The sequence below is a fragment of the Mustela lutreola genome, chromosome 9 (genome assembly GCF_030435805.1).
Source record: "Mustela lutreola isolate mMusLut2 chromosome 9, mMusLut2.pri, whole genome shotgun sequence".
In the NCBI taxonomy this organism is placed as follows: Eukaryota; Metazoa; Chordata; class Mammalia; order Carnivora; family Mustelidae; genus Mustela; species Mustela lutreola.
The window spans coordinates 78625174-78650693 of NC_081298.1; the positions used below are offsets into that span (position 1 = coordinate 78625174).

The following is a 25520-nucleotide window of genomic DNA, read 5'->3' on the forward strand; positions in this document are numbered from 1 at the left end:
TTTCCCAGTGGTCAGGGTCTGGACAGCTGGTAAAATTTAAATCACTTGGCAACACATGGCTGCCTAGAAATGTGGTTGTCATGGTCAGGCATGTAGAGGTGCTCACCAAAGAAAAGAAAACCTGAGAAGCCAAGCCAATACCTAATCAAAGCTTTGTAAGAGCCATGATGCCAGTTAGCAATCAGATATAAGCTGTGCCCTGCGAGAGTTGATGTGTGTGTAGCCTATCACATGATGGGCCCCTAGCCCTCAGCATGGCTCCCTAGCTGAGTCCACGTTTACCTTCATGCGAACTAGACTTCTCCGAAGTCTTCCAAGAGTGAGTAGGGAGGGACGCCAAGGTTTGCTTGTCCGAAGTACATAGCAGAGCCCCAAAGGAATATTATCAGGCCCTTCTCAGAAAATTGGCTTGGATAATGCCCTAATAGGATTTTTTTATGGTGAGGGAAGAAACCCCTTTCCTCTTCTGCCAAGGCATCTCCAAGATTTGATACTCTTCTTTGAGTTTTGTTTACTCATTTATTTGCAGTTAGGATTTTCTCCCCGACTGAAGGCCATTGTATTCTGTTTGTAACTAAAGTGGGAGGTCAGGGTAGATCAAGGTTTGGATGCACCAGGAAAGGCGGGTCTGATCTGACCAGTTGCATCCAGTTTAGCCTATCTGGGTCAGTCTCTGGCCTCTGTCGTGTCGTGTCCTTGTCCCGCCCCCTCCCCCCCAATCTTCTGTGCTCCAGTTTGGGCAGGATTTAAGGGCTCATTGTGAGACTGATGTAATTGAGAAACAGGCTTCCATTCCGGCTTTCAAGGGCTGTGGAAAGGAAGAACTTGCTGAGAACGTTTCCTTGCGTATCATACCCAAGAGGGTCTCGTGGGATCCTACACCATATGAACTTTTTATGCTATGGAGTGAAAGGGGGAATTACTCCTCCCTCTGAAGACTGTTTGGCTATAGCACTTCCAAGTCTGTCTTTTTCACTGATTCAGAACCTCAGCCATGTCTTGGAGGGGTGCTCCTGTGGAATAGGGCATAACATGTATTATCATTTTGTATCTGTTGCTCTTCAAACAATTGCAAAAGAATTCACTAAACCCTTGAGTGAGTGTAAAAAACAAAGATTAGGCAGGGTATTGTTAACTTAGAGAAAAAGAATTTTCTTTCTTCCTAATGTTAAATCTCAAGTTATTTTGTAAATACAACACGTCCTGCTCCTCTGTGGTGGATGCATCCAGCTGGTTTCCTGAGAGCGGACTTGGCAGTTATAGGGACACGTGTTTCTAGGCAGGCGTGCAGCCCCCTTGAGCTTTCCTGCATGTGTTTGTATGTCCCCTGGTGCTGCAGCTGTGAGGGGTTTTGGGAAGCAGGTGATATTGTCAAGACTGGAGACTCCCGGATAGGAGAGAGCATTTCAGCAGCCCTCAGTTGTGGTTTAACCTTCCTTTTGCTCTTGACTCAGAGTCGGGGCTCCTGGGGTTCCAGAGTCTCCTTAGGATTTCTGTCTTAAGATGAAATGGATCGTACTGTCCATAAACAGAAGAAAGAAGGGGGGTGGGGAGGAGGGCTTTGCTTTTCAGGACAACTGCATTTTCCCCAGTTGTGTTCACTGAATTCTGGTTTCACTTTCATATCCGCCAGAGGTCTCATGATCAGAAACTCACCCCAGAGGAATCTTGTCCATTATCAAAATACACAAATATGTGAGTTCTCGGTGCTGTAGGGGCACAAGCTGAGTAAATCTTTGAATCTTAAGGTCTAACCCCCTGTCCAGAAACATTGTGATGCTCTTATAAAGCTGTATTCATAAAACACAGGATCATTATAATGTGCTTATGTTCTGGAAATCTTGTTGATTACCACTGAGTTTGTTGAAATGAAAAAATACTAGAACAAAGACCCTGGCTCTTGACAGATGGGGGTGGGGTGCAAGTGACCTTTAAAGTGCTCGTGCCTGGGTGGAAAGGAGCCTGCGTCCAAGCCCGGCCCAGGGGGTGCAAATGAGTAAGCTTTCTGGCTCATAGGGAGTTCCAGCCTCCATATAGTCCTGGGAGAGCAAGGAGCCAGGATCCGGCTTCGTAAGGCTAGACCCTGTCTCACCCGGGGAAAAGGCTTTTGTATTATCCATCTGTTTCATTCAGGCACCTGTGGTGCTTTACTTTTTACAAGAACCAGAGCTAGAGCTAGCGTCTGCCTCAGAGGATGAAGGAGCTTCTCAGTCTTACTGTAGGGGTAGAAGGTGAGAAGTGGAAGTAAATACAACAGATTTAACCTTGCCCCAAACAAAGAGCACCCTAAGGACTGTAGGAAACTATGGCCAAGTTTTAGAAGGTCCTTCCCAATAATTAAATCCATGATCCAACTTGAAAGTCCTTCCTCAGACGCCATTGGTTGCCGCTGGTGAACAGTGAAGCCACACTCGCTTTTTTCTGAGTCAGCAACAAGTGTCATGCTGCCACTATAGCTGTTTTTCATTCCGCAGAGCGTACCCCTCAGATGCCATCATCATGACCTCTTGGAGATCTATGTGATTTGGACATGGGGCCCCAAGTCACCATTCAGGCTTTCCTTTCTTCCTGGTCCCACTAGAATTGAGAGACTGCCCAGCCAGAAATCTGTTGGGCATGTCTGAGACTTGAATATACATTCAGCTACAGAATCCAGTTCCATTCAGGATTCTGTCTGGTTGTGTTTATGTGTGGTAAGACTTCTCGGACAGTGTTTGAATTATTTTGATTTCCACCATTGCCCTGAGCTTCAAGGGTGCATGTCCTGTTGTGGCTGTCAGTTTCTGATTCCTCCTCACCTTCGGAGCACTTGGCTGTGGCACCATGGAAGAAACCTGGGTCTCTTACTCAAGACCTTGACCAAAGGCAGAACCTCCTGCATTTTTGTGCCTGACTCCAAATTACCTTCCACCTAAAGATGGGCTTTATCTTCTTATAACCCCCTACAAACAGTGACTGGAATTTGAGGTTTGGGAACTTAAACTTTTTTTGGACATTCCTTCCCCACTCATATTTTTAAACAGTAATTCCTTTAGCCCAAATTCATCAAAAGTATTTTAAGTTTTTTTTCAAATTTTTGGTATCTGAGAAAGAGTATCAAAGTAAAGAGGCTTTGGCCATTATTTTTTATTGTTATAAAAGAAATAGAATGTTAAAAATGTGGGGGGAGAAGCTGCAGCCTTTCATCTTATCCCTGGCACGTTTTAGTTTCTGCTTTCTGATTTGTGCCTTGGGGTTTTATACCACTGATCATGCATATACTCTTGTCATTTAACATTATTTAAGAAATACTTTTCTATTTTTGCATCTTACCTAAGTGATATAAAAGTACTAAGGTCCCTTTTCTTGAAGCTATTAAACCCCTTTCAACTAAAAAGAAAAATCAGAAGTCATTTTGCGTATCTGGCATATAGCTGGCGGTATTGTTTCCACTCATATTATTCCAGTTGCCCTGTAGTCACTGGCACCCTATAGGAGCAGAGAGCATTCCCTCTGGTTCCCTGGGCAGATGTTCCTGGGTGGATGATGTCTGCTGTGTTGCCACGGTCAGTTGTTTCGCCAGCATTCCCTGAGGGCCTGTGTTGCCCACAGCATCTCTGTAAAGTTGCTCTTGATCCTCTGAGGAAGGTGGGTTTTTTTTGTTTTGTTTTTTGTTTTTTAATTTTTTTTTTATTTTTATTAGCATATAATGTATTACTAGTCCCAGGGGTACAGGTCTGTGATTCACCAGGTTTATATACTTCACAGCACTCACCATAGCACATACCCTCCCCAGTGTCCATAATCCAACAACCCTCTCCCTACCCCGCTCCCTGCTGGCAACCCTCAGTTTGTATTGTAAGATTAAGTCTCTTACGGTTTGTCTCCCTCCCGATCCCATTTGTTTCATTTATTCCTTTCCTACCATGTTGCCTCCATGTTGCCTCTCAACTTCTGGGGAAGGTGCTTAAAGGTCTGTCAGCAGCCAGTGTTCCCTGAGCCACTCATGGCATCATGGAGAATTGAATTTGTATTCTTCCTTATTCCCCCAAGGGGACCCAACAAGAGAGACCTTGCCTGGGGCCGCAGGAAATTGCTTGGAGACTCAGAATGAAAACCCAACCTTTTCACCTGCCCCAGTTAACAGCCCTTACTTAGGTGGCTGGCTGGCTGGCTGGCTTAGGTTCCTTGGGAATATGGGAGAGACTGCGTTTGGGCAGTGCTGCACGCGCGGCTCTCAGTGCGGCGTAGTCCCTCCCCGGTGCAGAATAACTGCGTCAAGGCCACCCTTCTCACGGCTCTCCCGGCATTCCCATAGCTGGTCTTCATTCTCTCTGGTGGAGAACCTACGCCACTGGGCGCAGGAAGGAAGTTTGCTCTGGAGTTCTGGTACCGCCATGGTGTGTGCAGAGAAGCTGTGTGTCCAGCATTTGAGCTAGGGAGCCACCACCCCATTTCCCTTGTCACTCCCCAAGCTTAGCAGCTCCTACCAGTTTTTAGGAATTTTTGCTTAAGGTTTCGTGCTTCAGCTTCATTCAACCTTGATTACCTTTATCCGTTAATAAAGAGTAGGATCTAGTAGGTAGTGAATCTCATAGGTCTCGAAATTTTCATTCTTGGTTCATTGTTGTTTGAGGGGAGTTTTTCTCAGGGTGGGAAATACTTACCTAGGAGACATTAATTTAAAGCCAGGTATATGGTTATCTGTATTTTCTTAGCCACAAATTGTTACCCCAGTTTCTTGAAAATGAGTTTCACATTCTCCTGCAGTGCTGCCTGTGGGGACTTGTGCACAGCAGGTGCTCAGGTTTTCTCCCCTACACCAGATTAGGAAGCACTAGATTTATATGGCTTATTGGAGGCCATCCTTTGCCTGTTTTGTGGCTTAGACAAGTGTTTTGGTCTCTCGTACTGTGGCTTACTCATTTGGAGGATGCTAAATTCTCTTGCTTATCTTGCCTTTTTGACATAATGCAAACTACAAGCAAACTGCTTTTATCCTGTGTAGAAACCCAGGAAAGACACTGAGTTGTAAATCCAGTCTCGGAAGATTCTGTGTTTCCTTTTTTGAAATTTATATTTTATTATTGTTAAAACAGACATCGGAAGAATCGTGAGGCAGCCAGTGAGCTTCTGATGAGATTGAAGGACAACAGGGATCTTCAAAAATTCCTGCAAGATTGTCAGGAGGTATGTTTCCCCTCAGCCCCTCTCCCTTCTTTCTTTCTAAGGAGAGTGAGAGCATTTGGCAGAAGAGCGCTTGGGATCATAAAATTACTTGAGGCCCAGAAATTCATTTCTGGCTGAGCCAGTATGGTAGCTTGTCCGCTCTCGAGCCTGCAGGCTACCACTTAGAGTAAATAGACTCTTCTAATCTAGAAGAGTCAGGAATTCTGTTCGTTATGGTGCACCCTAACAATATGTGGCTATTTAATTTTAAATTAATTAAAATTAAATAGAATTCAGAATATAGTGCTTCCATCATACTGGGTGTATTTTAAGTGCTCAATAGCCAACTGTGATTAGCAGCTGCCATATTGGACAATGCAGATCTAGAACATTTCCATTGTCAAAGACAGTGTGACACCCTAGAATGTTTAATCTAAATGCATTTAATATCATCTTGTAAGTAAGAAGGAAAGACCTAAGAGGAACAGGAACGGACTACCCAGGTAAGAAGCAAAGATTTTAAAAATACAGTCTGAGTTTCTTACTCACTGAAGACCTTGAAATACCCATCTTTCAGGTTCCATGCACACGTGTCTAACATGCCAAGAGCAACAATTCTGATTTCAGACTCCCGAGTTTTAACATGTGGTATTAATCTGATGATTCTCATACTATTTCTTGCTCCCCTGATACGTGCATGAACAAACTTGGAAAACTAAAGTTAGCCAGAAAAATGCAGTCCTTCTGCAAGCTAGTTGGAGAGAAGCATCTGGCTGCCTTCACATATTCATGACTTCATGAGCGCATCGCATTTTTCTGTCTGCCAGAGAACAACAGTGAGACGTTGTCTCTGGTTTCTTGGGTTAAATCCCCTCGGAGGCAGAAACGGGATGAAGAATATCCAAATGAAGCTGCATGGACCTTGGGGGAGAGCCCTTGGTGGGTGTGGGGACAGCATTAGGTTGTGTGCGAAGAACATGACTGAAATCACAACACTTTGCCTGCAAACACATGGCTGCATGTTAGAAGAAATGTGGCCCTGACCGAAGGCATGTTAGATCGTGTGTGACAAGTGATCCTTCATGTCCATTCATCTGCTGTCTTACTGTGAATCTTGCAGTATGCCCCAGCAGCTAAAGCTTCAGAAGGAAAGCCCTTGAGCTCTGTAGGTTAGGGTCTGTCAGCTTTCTGTGCCATGCTGATGAATCTAGATCGGTGGGGGATTTGCCTGGAGCCAGACAGGCTGCAGACCGGAGTGCCTCTTCATGTGACACTGAGCATTAATAACCCATTTGGATCAGATGCTCATTTAAAGAGGTATTATTAAAGCCTCTGCCTTTGGCCGAGGTCATGATCCCAGGGTCCTGGGATCAAGCTCCGCATCAGGCTCTCTCCTTGTCGGGGAGCCTGCTTCCCTTTTTCTCTCTCTGCCTGCCTCCCTGCCTAGTTGTCATCTCTATCTGTTGAATAAATAAATCTTTATTAAAAAAAAAAAAGAAATATGTGGGAAAAGTAAGTGGATTTAAATTGATGGTCCTTCATAGCGGAATCAGAGGAAATCGTTTTACTATGTCATTAGATCTTCGTTACTACTTGTTCCAAATTAGCACCCTTGGTTTTAAGGAGTTGAGTCCCTACCATGCACCAATGACTTTTGGGCTTGCCTTGAGGACTCAGTCCTTCCATGATTTCCCCTCAAATGTGCAGGAAGGTTTTGGCTGGCCTGGTACATCTTGGGAATGACCTGCAGGTCTCTGTGACTGTTCTTTTCTTAACATTAAAAGTTAGTTCCAACTGTAGGATCTGCTGGGGGGTGCCATCTCTCCCACATCAGCATGTAGAGTTTCTGTGGGATGTAGGTCAGGTTTGGAGGCTCCAGACCCTTGGTATGGAAGTGTGAGCAAAGAGGAGGTAATGTGGTAGTCTCTGGCTGTGAGCTCTACATCATTCAGCCTCATCAAAATATATACACTCTTTAAGCGTCCAACTCTTGATTTCAGCTCAGGTCATGATTTCAAGGTCATGAGACTGTGTCCCCAGTCGGGCTCCACACTGGGCACAGATTCTGCTTAAGAGTCTCCCTCTCATTCTGATCCTCCTCTCCCCCACTCTTTGTCTAAAAAAAATTAAGAAGTACCTTATAAGCCAGGATCTCTGAGAGTGGAGTTTGTATATGGACCAGCTTTGCATTTGAAAATCTACCTGTTAGGTTTTGAGAAACTCAGAACACCCAGAGGTCAGTTTAGGACCATTGCTGGCTGTGAGTGTTGTCCAGAGTTGGGAGGGAATCCAAGTTGTCTCCACAGTTCCTTCCCCTTGGGTGCCTTGGCTAGAGCAGACACAGGTTGTGAGATACGCCTTTGTTGCCACTCCCAGTAACCACTGCCTGGATGGGGACATTTACTGCAGAGGCCCCCCTGTTCCCAGTTATAGATGGGGATAAAAAGCACATCATGGTTTTTGTAGTGGTACTTCAGTGTGAATTCCTGAAAAGTGATTTAGAAGTTATTGGCTTTTCTGTTTTATTCCCTCACACTATAAGGAAACTGCACTCAGAAACTGAAGGGTTTTTTTAGAAGGGCAGTATTACTAGACTTGGGCGGCCCATGGGATAGCGAATTCCATTGCTTTGCTCTGAGCTTGAGTCAGTGATCAAAGCATTTTTCCTATCCTTTTCCAATCTGCACAATATTCTTTTCTGCAGAGAATGAGTATATTCTTAAATGACCTTTGCAAATGCCCACAAATAATAACTGTGGTTCAGACAGCAGACTGCTGATGTAGGGCTGATGAACTAGCAAGTTCCATCGCTCCATTTCATTGTGCTGTAGCGCAGGGTGCTTTATCTGTAGGACGATGTGTTCAGCAAACAGCAGATTTGTTTATAAGCCTCTGGTTTTTATGTAGCTTTTTTTTTTTTTTTTTTTTTTTTTATCTCTCTGGGTAGGTGGTTATGAATAGCAAAAATATGTGAATGTCCTTTGCACTTTGGATAAATGCCTTCTGTTGTGTTTAATCTGTGTGTCTGTACCTCTTTTCCCCTTGGACTGGGTGAATGGCCATAGTAATTCAGATTTTAGCTACCCAGATAACTGGAAAAAAAATTATTCTTTTAAAGTAGGAAATTAGTGTCTCAACTGTTATGTAATTAATCTCTGGTCCTAGCTTACAAAGAACTGTGTAAGATTTACTGATTTGTCACCTCCATAAAGAATGACAACAAGATCTTCTACCTCAACCCCTCCTGCATGGTGGGTGAATATGCTGAGAAAGGTAGACATGATGCCTGGGGATTTGCCCATATTCAGAGCCAGAGATGCTCCTGTGACCTGCATCACCCTCCTTGACATTGTTTTCAAAGAATAGGCTTTGTTTTGTTTAAACAAATTTATGGGGAAGACTTTCCTAGCAGCAGCCCCAAGTGTGAGTGAATGGCCTTAAAAATGTTGGTCCTGTGAGGGAAGGTTCTCTTGTTTCTCTGTGCCATTTCTTTTTTCTTTTTTCTTTTTTGTTTAAAAAAGATTTTATTTATTTGACAGAGAGAGATCACAAGTAGGCAGAGAGGCAGGCAGAGGAGGGTGAGAAGCAGGCTCCCCGCTGAGCAGAGAGCCCGATGTGGGGCTGGATCCCAGGACCCTGAGATCAAGACCTGAGCCAAAGACAGAGGCTTTAACCCACTGAGCCACCCAGGCGCCCCCTCTGTGCCATTTCTAAACGTTGGAGATTGGACCATGGAGGGTTTGGGGTGCAAATTTGTTATGGCAGCGACTGGTGTAAAAACTGGGCTTCTCGTGGTCACACTGGAGAAAGGGACTTGGTCTCTGAAGACCTTTGATTCAGAGCTGATCGTGCATTCCTCTGTGTATCTTTCTCCTAGGGGAGAAACAAAAAGCTCTTCCCGGGTTAGTACTGTGTACAGGGTAGGAATCAGGACCTGGCATGGCCAACTACAGGCAGTAAGGAGCCGAGTAAATTGGGATGAAAGCCAGCAAGGGAAGTGTGTCCAGGGCCTGGGGCTGGGCTGACTCCCACCCTCGGCCTCATGAGAGAACTCCCTTCTCAGATCTGTCAGCAGCTGGCAGGCTTTGTGAGCCTTTGCAGAGTTTAGATCCAAGGAGACATGTTGGGTCTCAGAATCAAGTCCTGGTGAGTGTTCTTGGTCTGAATGGAAGGCTCTTTAGAGAAGTAGAGGCTATAGAAAAAGAGGTGAAGGTGACTCAAACTTTGAAGGAAACTTAAAGAGGGCATCGTTGTTGCCTTACCCCCACAGTGAGCAAGTTATTTATGCTTTGTAGCATTCCCATAGATATGCTGGGAAGGGAAGGGGGATAACAGAGTGGGGGTTTTGTGTTTGGTCTTTTTTATATATATATATATAATAGAAAAACTTAAAGAATAAGAAGATTACCGAACAGAGTAAAAGGCAGTTAATCATGATTAACATGGTATAGCTGGCACAAGTGTTTGGAAGAGAAAGAAGATTGTGACTTGGACTTGTTAAAGCAGAATTTTAAACACAAGCCCCTGGGGGGGAAGCCTGGTTATGTGTGCCAAACACTTTGAAAGCTGGCTCAGAGAGCTTTTGTACTTCTGGATTTAATGTTAGATACATACTTTGGAGCAAGGCTTAGGTACATCTGCACAATGGAGATAACCTGTCATGACGGGTCAGAGTCGTAAAGTAAATATTTCATTGTCTGTTGACATGGAAACGTGCAGTATGCATTGTACAACATAACACCACTCTTCCCAGGCAGAAAAAAGTCTGATGTCTGTGATCACAATCTCTGAAAACATTCTGATTTTTGTTTTCCTAGCTATCTCTCTGGATCAATGAAAAGATGCTCACCGCCCAAGACATGTCTTATGATGAAGCCAGAAATCTACACAGTAAATGGTTAAAACATCAAGCATTTATGGCAGAACTTGCATCCAACAAAGAATGGCTTGACAAAATTGAGAAGGTGAGAAATTAATGTGTTTGATGAGGCTCCTGTTGCTGTGGTGTGGCCATAGCATGAAAGTGACCCTGGTGGAAGTGAGCTACTCTATATAGCACAGTCTCTTGCATTTTGAGTCCTGTCTGATCCCATGCAGAAGTGTTAACATAGTAAGGAGCAGTCACTCTCCCACTTAAGGATTCCTGACTTTGACTGGGGAGAAGGGAGAAAAGCTGAAACCCAACCAGGTATGGTGCGGAAGGCTTGATTTGTCTTTTAGTGAGTACTGGTAGTTCGGTTTCTGTTTTGTTTCTCACCTGCTGTGGAGGATGGCCTGCCAGCCGCCTGGACAGAGTCCCCACTATCTTGATCCTGTCATGTGTCCTGGACTGTAAGAGACTGATGATTTGCACAGAATTTAGAAATACTACTTATTTTGAGTTTTCTCTCTCTCTCTTTTTTTTTTTTTGGGGGGGGGGGGGTGACCAGGCACTATAATAACTTAAAATGTGTTATTTTGGCACAGGGAAATTCTGTGCAGCATAACTGAACATGAAAGTGAAGTTTCCCACCTCCCCTCTTCTCTTTCTCATACTTTATATTGTTTCAGACTTTTTAAGATTTTATTTATTTGAGAGAGCTCACAAGGATGGGGAGCAACAGAGGGAGAGGGAGGAGACTCCCTGCCGAACAGGGAGCCCAATGCAGGACTCAATCCCAGGACCCTGGGGTCATGACCAGAGCTAAAGGCAGCCACTGAGGTGCCCCTTGTTTCAGACTCTTAATGGTTAAAGTAACATGTTAGGGGCTTAGGGGGCCAAGTGGAGAAGATGAAATCTGACGTCATGAGCACTTCCCTGCTGCCCCAGATGAAACTGTTTCGTCATGCCATGGTCATTTCTTGCTGGACTCTTGAAAGCCATGTCGTGTACATAGACTAGGCCCTTGTCCATTTTAGTCAGTGGTAGCCTATGTGGAAAGGCTCTGTATGTTGAATGAATAGGTAGATCCCAGCTTAAATACCTTAAGGTTAATTTTCACAGTGACCTTTGTTCCCTAGCAAACTGTATTTATTTATGTTTTCCAGGAAGGCATGCAGCTCATTTCAGAAAAGCCAGAGACGGAAGCTGTGGTGAAAGAGAAACTCACTGGTTTACATAACATGTGGGAAGTCCTTGAATCCACCACCCAGACCAAGGCCCAGCGGCTCTTTGATGCAAACAAGGCTGAACTTTTTACCCAGAGCTGTGCAGATCTAGACAAATGGCTGCATGGCCTGGAGAGTCAGATTCAGTCTGACGACTATGGCAAAGACCTGACCAGCGTCAACATCCTGCTTAAAAAGCAACAGGTAAGTGGACAAGGCGGTCACATACTTGGGCCTTTTTCTGCTTTGTTGACGTCATCTTCATTGTCCTAAGTTGCCCACCATGTTCTCAACCACCTGTCTTCTGTGTGGAGGGTGTGTTTGTCCTAGCAGCAACGTGGGACATTGCTAGAATCAAGTGGAAAGACATAATATTAGAAGTATTGGGTGTCTGTTCATGGGAATACTTTCTTTTATTGTCATCATCTTAGTTGATAGATATCATTAACAGCTGAGTAAATACTCACTTCATTAATTTCTGCAATTTACACGAGGGAAAGTAGGGCACACAAAGGTTGGCATACTTTGCTGTGTAATGTCTAGTAGGTACATACATGTTAGTTATCTTTGTTGGTCATGGTACTTTTTAGATAATAAAAGAAATTTATTACTTGTTTTGGGGACATCATGGTAGTGCATCCTAAAGGCAAATGAATTTACTTCAAATTTCGAGAGAACAGCTTCCACGAAGTTGAGAAAGCAGGGTGGTGGCAGAATTTCCAGTGGCTTCCCTGGCTGGGTTTGCGATGTGTGGCCAAGTCTTGGCCCCCACAGTTGTACTTAGAACCAAGTGCTGAGGCCCTTTTCTTCAAAGTGATACCCACCATTTTGCTAAGTGGCATGGTTACCTGGCTACATTACTATGCATTAAGGAGTTTTGTTCTCATGGCTGTTGACTTTCCTACATAAGAAAGGAGTCCATTTATTCCTAGATTTGACCTCCTGTTTCTCAGCAATCAGTACGTGCTGTTGCCTGTATGATGTTTCCCAAATGAGGAACCCCCTCCCCTGGTTTCAATTTCACTCATTTTCCTCCTGTAAAGAAGCAATTAGCATGTTTTCTCCTCATTATTTGGTATTAAAAAAATAATCAGGATTTTAATTGAAGAAATTGAGAGAAGGTGGGAACATTAACTATTTTCTTTGCCTAAAAGAACTGGAACTTGAAAATGTTACTTTTTTCCTGATGGTAATATGGGTTTCCATCATTGTTATGGCTTCTAAACAAGCAGATGAAGACTTTCCTTTCCCTGTAATTAATTCTGGTTTCTTTTGTTACTTTCTAAGTTCCTGAATGAACCTGAATATTGTTTCTACTTTAAAAATCCTGGAAAAAGGGATGCCTGGGTGGCTCAGTCAGTAAAGCATCCAAGTGTTGATTTCAGGGTCAGGAGTTTAAGCCCTGTGTTGGGTACCATGCTGAGCGTGGAGCCTACTTAAAAAGAAAAAGAAAGTCCTGGAAAGGAATTAATTGGCAGTTTGATAGTTGTTAAGAATCCTTTCTGAGACTCTCCATTATATAAATTTAGACTCAGTCTTCCGTTTTGGCCAGTGCCCAAAACATTTTTATAGGATTGTGTGTCGCCCATGTCTCTGGTGTGACAAACTTGATGTTTTCTCCCCTCAGATGCTGGAGAACCAAATGGAGGTGCGGAAGAAGGAGATCGAGGAGCTTCAGAGCCAGGCCCAGGCCCTGAGTCAGGAGGGGAAGAGCACTGACGAGGTAGACAGCAAGCGCCTCACTGTGCAGACCAAGTTCATGGAACTTCTGGAGCCCTTGAATGAGAGAAAGCATAACCTGCTGGCCTCCAAAGAGATCCATCAGTTCAACAGGGATGTGGAGGACGAGATTGTAAGTAGACCTTCTCCGCACAAGGGGCCTCTCCATAGGCCTGCTCCCTTTCCCTGCCTTCAGCCATGTGCTCACTTCATTAGACTCACTTTGTACTGCATTGGTGAGCGAGACTGTCGAAACCCATGCTTTTATGTATTTACACAAAATGCAACTCCATTGTTTTCTTTGATTTTCTAAAGATGTTCTAGGGTTTTAATGCCCCTAGAATAGTAGTTTCAAAAATAAATTAAGAGTGAGGACTCAACAGCGAGTCCAGCGGTGAGGATGAAGTATTGTCTAAAAGACTAGCCCTCGCCTTGTAATGGGGGAGAAGGCCAGTCTACTCAGGCAGCCCTTGGCAGTGGGATCGCACACACCTTCTCTCCCGGCTAGCCACCCTGCTGATCCTCTGTTGCACTTGTTTGCATCATACGTTTGTTCTTTCTGAGCAGTCCTGACCACCTCAGTTTACAATTCTTTCCAGCTGTGGGTTGGAGAGAGGATGCCTTTGGCAACTTCCACCGATCACGGCCACAACCTCCAGACTGTGCAGCTGTTAATCAAGAAAAACCAGGTAAGCATTTCTGCTTCAGCTAGCTCAGTCTGATGAATAATTGCTCCAGATGACAGGGTAGAGAATGTGAGAGAGCCCTGTTTCCCCCACTCCCACAGACCCTCCAGAAAGAGATCCAGGGACACCAGCCTCGCATCGATGACATCTTTGAGAGGAGCCAAAACATTGTCACCGACAGCAGCAGCCTCAATGCTGAGGCCATCCGGCGAAGGCTCGCTGACCTCAAGGAGCTGTGGGGCCTCCTCATTGAGGAGACCGAGAAGCGCCACAGGCGGCTTGAGGAGGCACACAGGGCCCAGCAGTACTACTTTGACGCGGCCGAGGCGGAGGCCTGGATGAGCGAGCAGGAGCTGTACATGATGTCTGAGGAGAAGGCTAAGGTGAGAGAGGTTTCCAGCCCTGCCCCAGAGAGCCTCAGATTCCCACCCCAAGCTTATTTTCTGTTGGTGGCTGCGTCTTCGTGGAACATGTCATCATTGCCTTCAAGTGTTATGGGGCACACCATGGTGGCTTGAGGTGACTGGAATCTAGCTGTTTCCCCCAACCAGAAGCTTCCTGTCTGAGCTCTCCCGGTATGTCATTAAGACCAGGTTTATCCCTTTTTTTTTTTTTTTTCCCCCCTTTAAGATTTTTATTTATTTATTTATTTGACGGAAAGAGAGCACAAGTAGGTGGGGTTGGGGGGAGAGCAGGCTCCCCACCGAAGCAGAGAGCCCAATGCGGGACTCAATCCTAGGACCCTGGGACCACCACCCGAGCCGAAGGCAGCAGCCCAACCCACTGAGCCACCCATGCACCCCCCCCTTTTTTAATAGATATTTGCCAGAGTCCTTTGCTCTCTTTACGTAATAGAGTTACCTAAACTTCATAAGATGCTTTTGAGACCCTTTAAAAGTCCTTAGGATTGCAGGATGCTGTCATCTCTGTATATGTTAGGCTGTGAGGAGCCTTAGCCAGCCATGGCACAATTGGTTTCCCAGGCTTTAGCCTGTACCTCAGAGACATCTCATTCCGCACAATCCTTGTGTTCCTCTTGCGCAGAGCCTCCCACGTTAATCCTCCTGAAAGGCTTCAGTGTTGCACTGCCCATATTAGACTTGCGGTTTTGTTCTTTCTGACAGTCCTTCTGCCCTTCGTGAAATCAGCTTGTCCTGCTTGATGATGGTGTTGGTCAAAGGGGATGACTGTGGTTGTGACCTTCCCCCTCTTTGCAGGATGAGCAGAGTGCTGTCTCCATGTTAAAGAAGCACCAGATTCTGGAACAAGCTGTGGAGGACTATGCAGAGACTGTACATCAGCTCTCCAAGACCAGCCGGGCCCTGGTGGCTGACAGCCATCCTGAAAGGTGAGTAGTGTTCACGATGAAACTGACCTCTCACTTCCTCCCAGTGTGAGGGTCTGTTCCTCTGACCCATGCAAATGGAAATGGCAGCATCCATCTCGAGTAACTGGTGATGTAGATCTTCGGGAAGTGTCTGTAAAATAGACCCTGTAAGCCTGTGCTGAACCGTAAGGATGAACTCTTACGTTAGGGAATTCCTCTTATGGGTTAAATATCTTCTATGAGCCAAGGCCCTCTTGAAAAATGGTGTTAATGAAAAGTACAGATTTTCTTGCACAGAGACGGGTTATCAAAACCTGTCCTTGGGTTGAAAGTCATCCAGTTTTTAGTTAAGTGAGGATTAGTTTTAGGAGGAGTGGTAGGCAGGAATGCACAGACCTATAAAATAGTAGGAGCAAGAGGATAGCAGTTTCTCACATACCAAGTCCATGGAGCACCTTGGGAATAAAGAAGAGGAGGGGTGTGTGTTTGGTACTTCCCCGCCTTATACAGTGCTCACATATTAGTTCAGCCTAAGGCAGTTACCTGGGGCTTGCTGTATAACTGCCTTTTATAACTCAGGAAAAGAATCGGCTTTGTGCATCAGCCAAAGGCAAGTTGAAGATGCAGTCAGTGGCCTTGTTGGTGTAGGGCGTCCTTCATGTATTCATGATAGGATTCCCAGGAAAGCAAGAAGTCCTTGTCTCTTTGGTTTCTTATTACAAGACAGTCCTGGGGAGAAGTGGAAGGAGGGGTTGCAGCACTCCCAGGACCCACTTGATAGGAGTGGAGGGAAAGAGCACACACCCCAGAGAAGGTGGAGATGTGTGCCAGACAGGGATAGCATTTGGCCTTTTGACCTCATGGCTCTGGAAAATGGAAGATGGCTCCTGGGTTTCACATTAACTTTTAACGTCAAAGGAAATCCTGACTTCTAGAGCCAGCAGTGCAGAGAATTGGGGTTTCTCCTCCCTCCCTCGCTCATCAAAGTCAGGATGGCCTTCAGCCTTAATGATTGTGTTCTGTTTACATGTTGGCTCTAAAATTACTCAAGGTCAAATTGCAGAGTTTTATTTTTTAGGCTAAATAGGTGAGCTGGAAGTTTCCTTCAAGAAATTTTATGTAACAAGGTAGCATTTCCACCTCATTTGTTTTTTCCCTGAAGAAAACATGGCATTAAAGGTCCTCTTCCTGCCGTTCCTCCCCACCTCTCCCCCACTTGCAGTGAGCGCATCAGCATGCGGCAGTCCAAGGTGGATAAGCTGTATGCTGGCCTGAAAGACCTCGCCGAGGAGCGGAGGGGCAAGCTGGATGAGAGGCACAGGCTCTTCCAGCTCAACCGGGAGGTGGATGACCTGGAGCAGTGGATCGCCGAGAGAGAGGTGGTCGCAGGGTCGCACGAGCTGGGGCAGGACTACGAGCACGTCACGGCAAGTACTGCGGGCCAGGCTAGGGCGACTATGTGGTGTGCACTGTGCACGGACTGCCACGTGACTCCTGATCTGTGAGCACATCTCATGCCCTGGACTCACATGGTCATGGGGTTTGGTTTCAGTTCAGCTTTTTCATCACCGGGCAACTTTGACTTGGGTTGTTTAACCTCGCTGTACCTTTGCCCCAGTAGTGAAAGGAGACGGAGCCAGGCAGGGCCTTGCTCTGCGACCGAGAGCAAGAAGGAAGGCTGATTGAGTTTTTAGAGCTAAAACTGTTAAGTCACGCATACCACTTGTTTCTTTCCAGATGACATTCATGCAACCAAGAAACAAAATGTTCACCGTAGTCGCACTGATTTTTTTTTAAAAAACACTCCTCTCCATTTCAGATGTTACAAGAACGATTCCGGGAATTTGCCCGAGATACTGGGAACATTGGGCAGGAACGTGTGGACACGGTCAATCACATGGCCGATGAACTCATCAACTCTGGGCATTCCGATGCTGCCACCATCGCTGAGTGGAAGGATGGGCTCAATGAAGCCTGGGCTGACCTTCTCGAGCTCATTGACACGAGAACACAGATTCTCGCTGCCTCCTATGAACTGCACAAGTTTTACCATGACGCCAAGGAGATCTTTGGGCGCATCCAGGACAAACACAAGAAACTCCCCGAGGAGCTTGGGAGAGATCAGAACACAGTGGAAACCTTACAGAGAATGCACACCACATTTGAGCATGACATCCAAGCTCTGGGCACTCAGGTGGGTCAGGGAGCTGACCTGGGGGGCAAGGAGCATCTTCGGGCATCTCTGAGGGTCTCTCTCCATTCCTCAGCACCTCCAAATATGCCTCCAAGAATTGCCCAAATTACACACACACACACACACCCAAGAACTGCCCAAATTATATGCGCACTCATTGTTAAAATGCCCCATTTGGGAGAACTCAGTCCCTAAAATACTGCACGGGCAGATATCATTAAGTGACTATCCCCTTGATTAAAACAAACTAGACACGTTTGCAAACATTTGCAAGTTACAGACCTCCTCAACAAGACTTTGTATTATGTGAGCAATTCATCCAGAATCATTTCCACAATAATACTTTTATTATTCTCCATCCACCAGGATCTGAGTTATATGTCCGTAAAGAGGGAAGACAAGAGTCTAATGTCTTAATGAGCCTGGTCTCCCAACTTCCCCGTCTGAGATGGCTGACACTAAGACTTTCTTTACAAGATGCTTGACAGAGTGATAACAACACAGCAGTGAGAACCTGGGTCTAATCACTCTTTAGTTCATGCCCCAATCTCTGCACAGTTTCTTGTTTAGTCTTATGGTTTTTAGATGAAAAATCAATTGTATCTTTTTCTCCTAAATTTAATGGTCCTAGAGAAGACGCCAGTTTTATTAAAGATAACCAGCCCTGGGTACATGAGGAGGTTTGTTCTTGTCTGTTAGGAGCGCGTTGGTGATTTAGGGCAGGGAACAGCAAACTTCTTCTGTAGAAGCACAGATGGTCAACACGTTCAGCCTTGTGGGACACGTGGTCCCTGTTGCAAATCCTCAGCTCTTCCATTATAGCATAGGCAGCCCTAGACAGTAAGAAATGAAGGAGCATGGCTGTGGAACAGTCAGTTTTGATTTATAGAGACACACGGCCCAGCTTTGACTGTGGGCTGATCCCGATCTGGAGCCATCGGCTTTACCAGTCTTCGGTGCAGTCTGGAGTACTTTCTTTGGAGGGACTGCATTTACCACCATTGTCTTCTCCTGTATCCTTAATTGGCCCTTTCTAGAAGCTGATAGATCGCAGCTGGGGCTTCACACAAATAAAGTGGCTTCAGCTTTTCCACCAAGGAAGTAGAAGATATTGAGGGAATATTTAAGAATAGGTATGTAGAATAGCTGAGGGTCTACCTGAAGCAGAATTTAGTAGGGTGCACCATGTATCCTAAGGATTCTCAGTCTTTCCTTCAGAGGTGGTGGACTCCCCAGCTCTGTGACAACTTACCATTCAGAAGCTTGTCAGCTTTGTATTCAGCGGCTTTCATCACACACAAGGTCCTGGGTACCACGTGAATGCCTGAGGCTCGTAATGATGCCATCTCGCCTGTTCCTGGAGCAAGGCCTCTGGAGAGGGGCAGACCCCAGTTAGAATTGGGGCTTGCTTCTCTGTATCTCTGCATGTTTAATTTGTCTGAAGTTTCTGTTCCCTAATACTTTGAGGATCCAAATGTTTGCAAAATATGTGCTCCCATGAGAGCTCTGTAAGGTTCTGTAATTGCTGTTACATTAAAAAAAAAATAAATAAAGCCTGGAGGAACTTAGGGAATGCCTAAAGGACAGAACTAGAACAGACCTTATCAGCAATAGGTCTTTCCCTGCACCTGTAAAATTAATCATTTTAGAACCTGAAGAAACTAGAGATGATGGAGTTGCTCTCTTATTTTCTTCATTAAACCCCTGCACCTGGTGAGACTGAGGGCACCCCCCCCCCTTCCTCTCGAGGGAGGGTAGGAGTCTACACCCTCAAGTCCTGAGAGACTCTGCCTCACGGTACCTGCTGGACGAGGCCATTTACAGCTCTACGAGTATGAGGGCCCCTCCTGCAAGTGCAGACTCAGCCGAGGTTTCTTGTAACAGAATTAGAGCAGACGGAGGCCCTTGGGTGGAGCTCCCAGAAGCCTGTGGTGTGTTCTTCCCTTGTGGGCTTGTGCCAGCCCACTCTCCACTCTGCAAGGGAGCCATAGTGGTCTTCACTGACTTCTCAGAACAGTCGTTCATTTGTGTGGGGAATTTTCACTTTTGCTGTCCCTCCTCTACCTTGTGTGTGTGTGTGTGTGTGTGTGTTTGCTTGGGGCTTTTTAGTTTGTTTCTGGTTTTTTTTTTTTTTTTTTTTTGAGAACAAATTAAAAACAAGCAGAGGCACAAGAAAAGGTTTTTCTCTTTGCTGCTGTTTGTTTATTTGGGGTTTGGGGTTTGGGTTTTTTTTGTGTTTTGCTTTTTTTTTTAATTGTTGGAAAAGATTTGTTTAGTCCTATAGGAAATTAGTTTTTCAAATAAATTTCCTAGGAACTTGCTTGTTGTACTTTGAATTATTACCTGAGCCACAATCATGGAAGAGTTCCAGAAGCGAGGATATGGAAATCAGATTGTCATAGAAAACAAACCACATTGGTTCTTCTTTGCATCTATTGCAGAAATTTGTTTTCCTTATGTGCCACCACCTGAAGTCCTTCTGTGTGGTTGGGGTTGATATCCAGCTCCCCGAAGACGCCAGTGTTGTCCATACTTCCGCTTCTCCCTGCGTACACCCCCAGCTGGTATCTGTCAGCAGACTTCCCTCACAGGCCTCTCCAGGCTCCTGTAGTCTGGGATGACACTTGTGTGCGGACTGTGGTCACACAGCCTCAGTAAATGAAGGCTGAGTGTATATTCTCCTCCTGTATGTGTGTTTTTAATTAGATGTCCTCTGCACTACTAATATGTAACAGAAATGTAAAAATATAAAATAGCCACAGTTGCAACTTCCTCTCGGAAAGGCCTGTCTCACTTCCACTCCTCCCCAGAAAAGGGTGAGAGCTGATCCTTGTTTATCCCCCTTTGTTGCTCAGAAAGTGGATATTAGGTGCAGTGTCTACACTTCCCTTTGCTCCTGGAACACTTTGCATGAGTGTAGAGCCCTCCCTCATTCTTCTCCATGCCTACTGAGGAGCCTTTTGTATGGGTGTGCCTTCATGAATGTAACCAGATTCTCATGGATGGACCTTTATTTTCACTCTTCTGCTTTTACAGATGTTGCTGCAATAAATAATGTGTCTTTCATTTCCTAAATCTGCGTAACTATATATAATACGTATAACCGGTGCATACTGCCCATGCCTTCTCCAGGAGCTGTAACCTATTGTTTTATCAACAGTCAAATCTACTCACCAGCAGATACACCCTTAGACTTGAATTTTTGCCAGCTGATATATGACAGATTACAGTATCTCCATGGAGCATCTTTTCCTAAGACCCATTTGCATTTCCTGTTCTTCAGGAACATTTCCTGTTCTGCAGAGTTTTTATTAAAATTTGGCTAGTGAAAATTGCACCTTCTTGGATATCAGTCTTTTTTTTTTTTTTTTTTTTTTTTTTTTTTTTTTTTTTTTTTTTTTTTTTTAGATTTTATATATTTATTTGACAGAGATCACAAGTAGGCAGAGGGGGGGGGAAGCAGTCTCCCCACTGAGCAGAGATTCTGATGCGGGGCTCAATCTCAGGACCCTGAGATCATGACCTGAGCCAAAGGTAGAGGCTTAACCCACTGAGCCACCCAGGCACCCCCGTCAGTTTTTTGGGCTGCATGAGATGATACATTTTTGTTTTTCAAGTTGAACTGGCACATATGAGAGCTCTTACAGCAATATCCCATAGCAATGGAAAACTTGTTTTCAAACTGAGTTCTTGGGGTGCCTGGGTGGCTCAGTGGGTTAAAGCCTCTGCCTTCAGCTCGGGTCATGATCCCAGAGTCCTGGGATTGAGCCCCACATCGGGCTCTCTGCTCAGCGGGGAGCCTGCTTCCTCCTCTCTCTGCCTGCCTCTCTGCCTTCTTATGATCTCTGTCTGTCAAATAAATAAGATCTTTAAAAAAAAAAAAACTGAGTTCTTCATGTCAGTTCCTTACTCATGATTTTTAAAATAAACGTCTGTACCCTGCAGGAGCCACTTGTATGTTGATTTTTTGAATATGTCTGCATATGTACTATCTGCTTTCTGTACCATCCTTCTATCCCAGGCTGCCTCCAGGACACCTAACCAAGGTCTCCTGCGTGCATTCCTGTAGCATTTCATTTGTCTTCTCATTTGCACTGAACTGTGTAATGCAATTCAATACATTCGTAGTAAACTTGGATTTTTCCAGTGTGGATCTCCCAGATGGAATTGCGAGCTTTGTGGGGAGTAGGGGCCCCATGTTGATTCGGTTCACTTCTTTAGTGCAGAACAGCGTGCGGTGTGCGTGGGGCGAGCAGTGGGCCAATGGAGAGAAGGCCCAGCCATCTGAGCTGACTCCTCTCTGCTGTGGCTTTGCAGGTGAGGCAGCTCCAGGAAGACGCAGCTCGTCTCCAGGCAGCCTATGCGGGTGACAAGGCTGATGACATCCAGAAGCGGGAGAATGAGGTCCTGGAGGCCTGGAAGGCTCTGCTGGATGCCTGTGATGGCCGCAGGGCGCGGCTGGTGGACACAGGGGACAAGTTCCGCTTCTTCAGCATGGTGCGTGACCTCATGCTGTGGATGGAGGATGTCATCCGGCAGATCGAAGCCCAGGAGAAGCCCAGGTAACCCTCCTGATCTCCTGGGTGGATGGGAATCCAGCTTGCTGACCCTGGGATCTTCTAGAGAGAACCAGGGGTCTCTTCCAAAAGCTTCAAGGCCAGAGCTGGGGTGGTGAGCGGTTTCGAGGCAGCTTCTATTGCTTCTGTTTGCAGCACACAGTTACCGGGGAACCAGGCACCATGTTGTTAAACCCTGTCTCCTACTCCCCCTCCCATGCTCCACACTCACTCCTGCCCTCCTGCCCTTTGTCTGGGCCTCAGCTTCAAGCAGCCACACCCTCTGGGTATGACTAGCTCTCCTCCATCATTGGAATTGAGTTCTTTCTCTGTGTCTTGAGATTAAAAGCTCCTCAGGCCTTTTCCACACACATTACCAAAGGTGTCTCTTAACCCTCACTAATTGCTTAAATGGTATCTTGAGATGATTTAATATTTATTCCATATCTTCTCTCTGGCTGTGTTTGCTGCAAAGCAATGAAGAGCAGCTAAAGAGATGACCAGGCTGGCATATACGCAGCCTCCATTTTCATCCCTGCCAGCTCCAGTCCCTGCTGTAATTGAGAATAAGTCTTTTAGTACTGTATATATAAAAAACAATTATAGTTCCCAGATCAGGACTTTAGGTCTTGATCCATGAGAAGTTCTCACAGCTGTGTAGTCGTTGATTTCACCCCAAGCTGGTTGTAGCTCTGTGTACCTCTTCGTGCATGAATAAGGAGGGTATCAGTGGCTCTTTGGAACACACGTGTCCTGAACCTTTGGCACTAACTTGTGAGGGTATAAAAGTTTGAACAGAAATCCAGTGGTTGGGACACCTGGGTGGCTCAGTTGGTTAAGCGGCTGCCTTCGGCTCAGGTCATGATCCCAACATCCTGGGATCAAGTTCCACATCGGGCTCCTTGCTCGGCAGGGAGCCTGCTTCTCCCTCTGCCTCTACCTGCCTCTCTGTCTGCCTGTGCTTGCTCACTCTCTCTCCCTCTATCACTGACAAATAAATAAATAAAATCTTAAAAAAAAAAGAAAAGAAAAGAAATCCAGTGGTTTTTCAGGCACCTGCCTGGCAACCATTTGGAATTACCCAGGTGTGTGCGCATGCATGAGTACATGCACATTTGTGCGCACACGTGCGCACATACACACATGCGTGCGTGCACACACACACACACACACTCACAAATGAGAGAAGCCTTATTGCAAATGTTAGGTTGCATTGCTGGTCCTGAATCAGACCTTAAAGACATACAGTGCCTTGAATGATTTCTTGCTAAATTAATTGAATGTTTTGGAATATATGTTTATTTGGAAAGCTTGATCTCCTAAAGGAGGTATTATTTTTCTAATTTTAGGGATGTATCATCTGTTGAATTATTAATGAATAATCATCAAGGTATCAAAGCTGAAATCGATGCTCGTAATGACAGTTTCACAACCTGCATTGAACTTGGGAAATCCCTGCTGGCGAGAAAGCACTATGCATCTGAGGAGGTAGGACAGCTCTTTGCTTTCGGGCCCCGGGGTGAACACAGACGGTCTTAAGATGTAAGAGGACTTTATTTTGTCAGTACATATGCTTGTGTGTTTGTAGAGACATACACAGAGAAATACATATGTATGCTTACACATATTTGAAATTCTTTGTTCCTTTCCTGTGTGTGTGGATTAGTTACACAAGAACACTGTAGGGAAAGAAGACCATTTCTGCAGGCCCCAGGTTTAATTGCCATCCTTTCTCACTTCTTCGATTAGTACTCATTCTGGGTGTTATTTCTTTTCTGTCTAATTCGAGTTAGGATGATGGCAGTAAAGAGAAAAATGATGAGTCAGTATGTGGCCTCCTTGAAGGGGTAGGGTGTTCTCTCTGAAAAGTCACAGCATTGCCCCTCTGACCATTTCTTCTTGAGTGTGTTTATCATCTGGAGCCCCAGAATCTGGAGGGGCCTCAGTGCATGGTTGGCCTCCTCATGACAGCAGCTTTGGGTGGAGACCAGGCTTCCTCTCAGCCCCTTTTAGAAGGCACTTGCCCTGTTTTTTCTCTAGTACATAAATAGACTTGAGTAGTCCTTAGGTACTCCCTGGTTTAGGAGGAGCCTCTACAGAAAATGTGTTTTTCTTATGTGAAGTGGCCCATCAAGGGGAGGGCTTAGGAGGATGTGGTACAGTCTGTTAAGATGTCGCTGTTTTTCTTTTCTCACAGATCAAAGAAAAGTTATTGCAGTTGACAGAAAAGAGAAAAGAAATGATTGACAAGTGGGAAGACCGATGGGAATGGTTAAGACTGAGTAAGGATCTGCTTAAATCTTTCCTTTCTTTTTGGGTGTCCATTGACCACATGCAAGTTTAGTTTCCTGCTATAATTTGATGTGATATTATCACGTAATGATGTTTAGTTCTAAATGCTTCTTTCTTAATGCCTTAGTTCAGCATTTCATGCTAAATATTTTTAAGTGTTTCCCTGTAGCGCATGCATTATTTTTTATCCCATGATTGATCTCAGTCTTGTAAGTGAGATTTGGGTGTTCTTTAGGAGCATCATAGAATGACAGTTCGGTATCTCCCTGGGAGAATCCAGCTGGAAGTCCCCTCCTCATCTAGTTATCTTTAAGAGGAATTATTACTGCAGTCAAGAAAGTAGAAAACTTGATTAGGTCTTATATCTGGTGCTCTTAATTGAAGGTTGGTAACCTTATAAAAGCTACCAGCTATGAAGGTTTTGCAATGAGCTGGGCATTATTCTGAGTCTTGTATATGTTTTTCTGTATTTACTCCCCAAGGGGACCTCTGAGGTAGATTCTAATTTTAATCTGATTTTATAAAGGAATATGTGAGCTACCACAGAGTTTATAACATATAGTTTGGGGAATAGCATTTAATAATAGGTATGAACACTGAAGGGAGACCAGCTCCAGCGTTATTTACTCTGATTCACCATTCTGTGTGTGGGGCTTTGGGCTTTGTTAGTGTAATAGAACCCCATTCTCGGACACCAAGAGCGCTCACTGGAAACAGAATCTGGGGGCCTTGTCTAAAAGATTTGTAAATTGCCTAATGAAGGCACCTCACCCTTTTGGGTAGAACCCTCTTTTGAAAAAGAGATCCTGCTCTCGACCATTTTTGGATAAGGATTTGGTTTGTATAAATTTTGAGAATTCCCTTCACAAATTCACAAAAAAGTGAACAAATTATGTTCACTTCAGCAAAGCCTGTATGAGTCCGCACTGTGAACTCAGCACCAGGTTGTATGGTGGGCAGTCGTGACGAGGGGTGAGTCCTTCTTGCAGTGGTGGCATCTTCTCCTTGTGGCCTTGTTGAGGAGAGACAGCTGGCAGCCCTGGGGACGCTGATATTGCCTGCAGTTCACTTCTCACCCATATGGCCCCAAGCATCACCACTTGAGGTGGAGTGAAAAGTAATGCTGGTCACAGTGCAAAGCCAAGTTGTAAGCTGCCCCTCTCTTCACTGCAGGGGACATCCTGCTGTGTTTCCTCACATGGGGAGAACAGAATGAAGACAGCAGTTCCCACCTTGTAGAGTGCTCCCCATATCCTTTCCTCCCTCTCAGCTCCCCCAGAGTAAGACCTCTGGCTACCACCCTAGGTGGGCAGTTGATGAACAAATGTCTGCTTCATCAGCGTAGTCTGGTTGTATGTGGATTGAATCCCTTCAGGGCCCTGAGGTTTATCTCACTGAGGTAGGGCCAAGTGCATAGAGCACACCTTCTAGGCCTGCACTGTCCACATGTCTCTCTAAAGAAGGTGAAATGTGGCTGGTCCAAACTGAGGTGTGCCATATGTATAAAATGT

The 25520-nt window shown here is 45.2% G+C and overlaps 1 protein-coding gene across 5 annotated transcripts in view; it reads left to right on the top strand.

The window, feature by feature from the left end:
* Window positions 1–25520, top strand: part of SPTBN1 (spectrin beta, non-erythrocytic 1) — a 195302-nt gene that overhangs the window by 155820 nt on the left and 13962 nt on the right. For all 5 annotated transcript variants that reach the window (XM_059187673.1, XM_059187669.1, XM_059187670.1 and 2 more), the window contains 12 exons: window positions 5079–5169; window positions 9966–10112; window positions 11176–11439; window positions 12863–13087; window positions 13554–13643; window positions 13742–14023; window positions 14858–14988; window positions 16190–16394; window positions 16787–17161; window positions 21479–21723; window positions 23067–23205; window positions 23915–23999. In XM_059187673.1, the coding sequence (XP_059043656.1) occupies window positions 5079–5169; window positions 9966–10112; window positions 11176–11439; window positions 12863–13087; window positions 13554–13643; window positions 13742–14023; window positions 14858–14988; window positions 16190–16394; window positions 16787–17161; window positions 21479–21723; window positions 23067–23205; window positions 23915–23999 (2279 nt within the window). The remainder of the gene's footprint in view (window positions 1–5078; window positions 5170–9965; window positions 10113–11175; window positions 11440–12862; window positions 13088–13553; window positions 13644–13741; window positions 14024–14857; window positions 14989–16189; window positions 16395–16786; window positions 17162–21478; window positions 21724–23066; window positions 23206–23914; window positions 24000–25520) is intronic.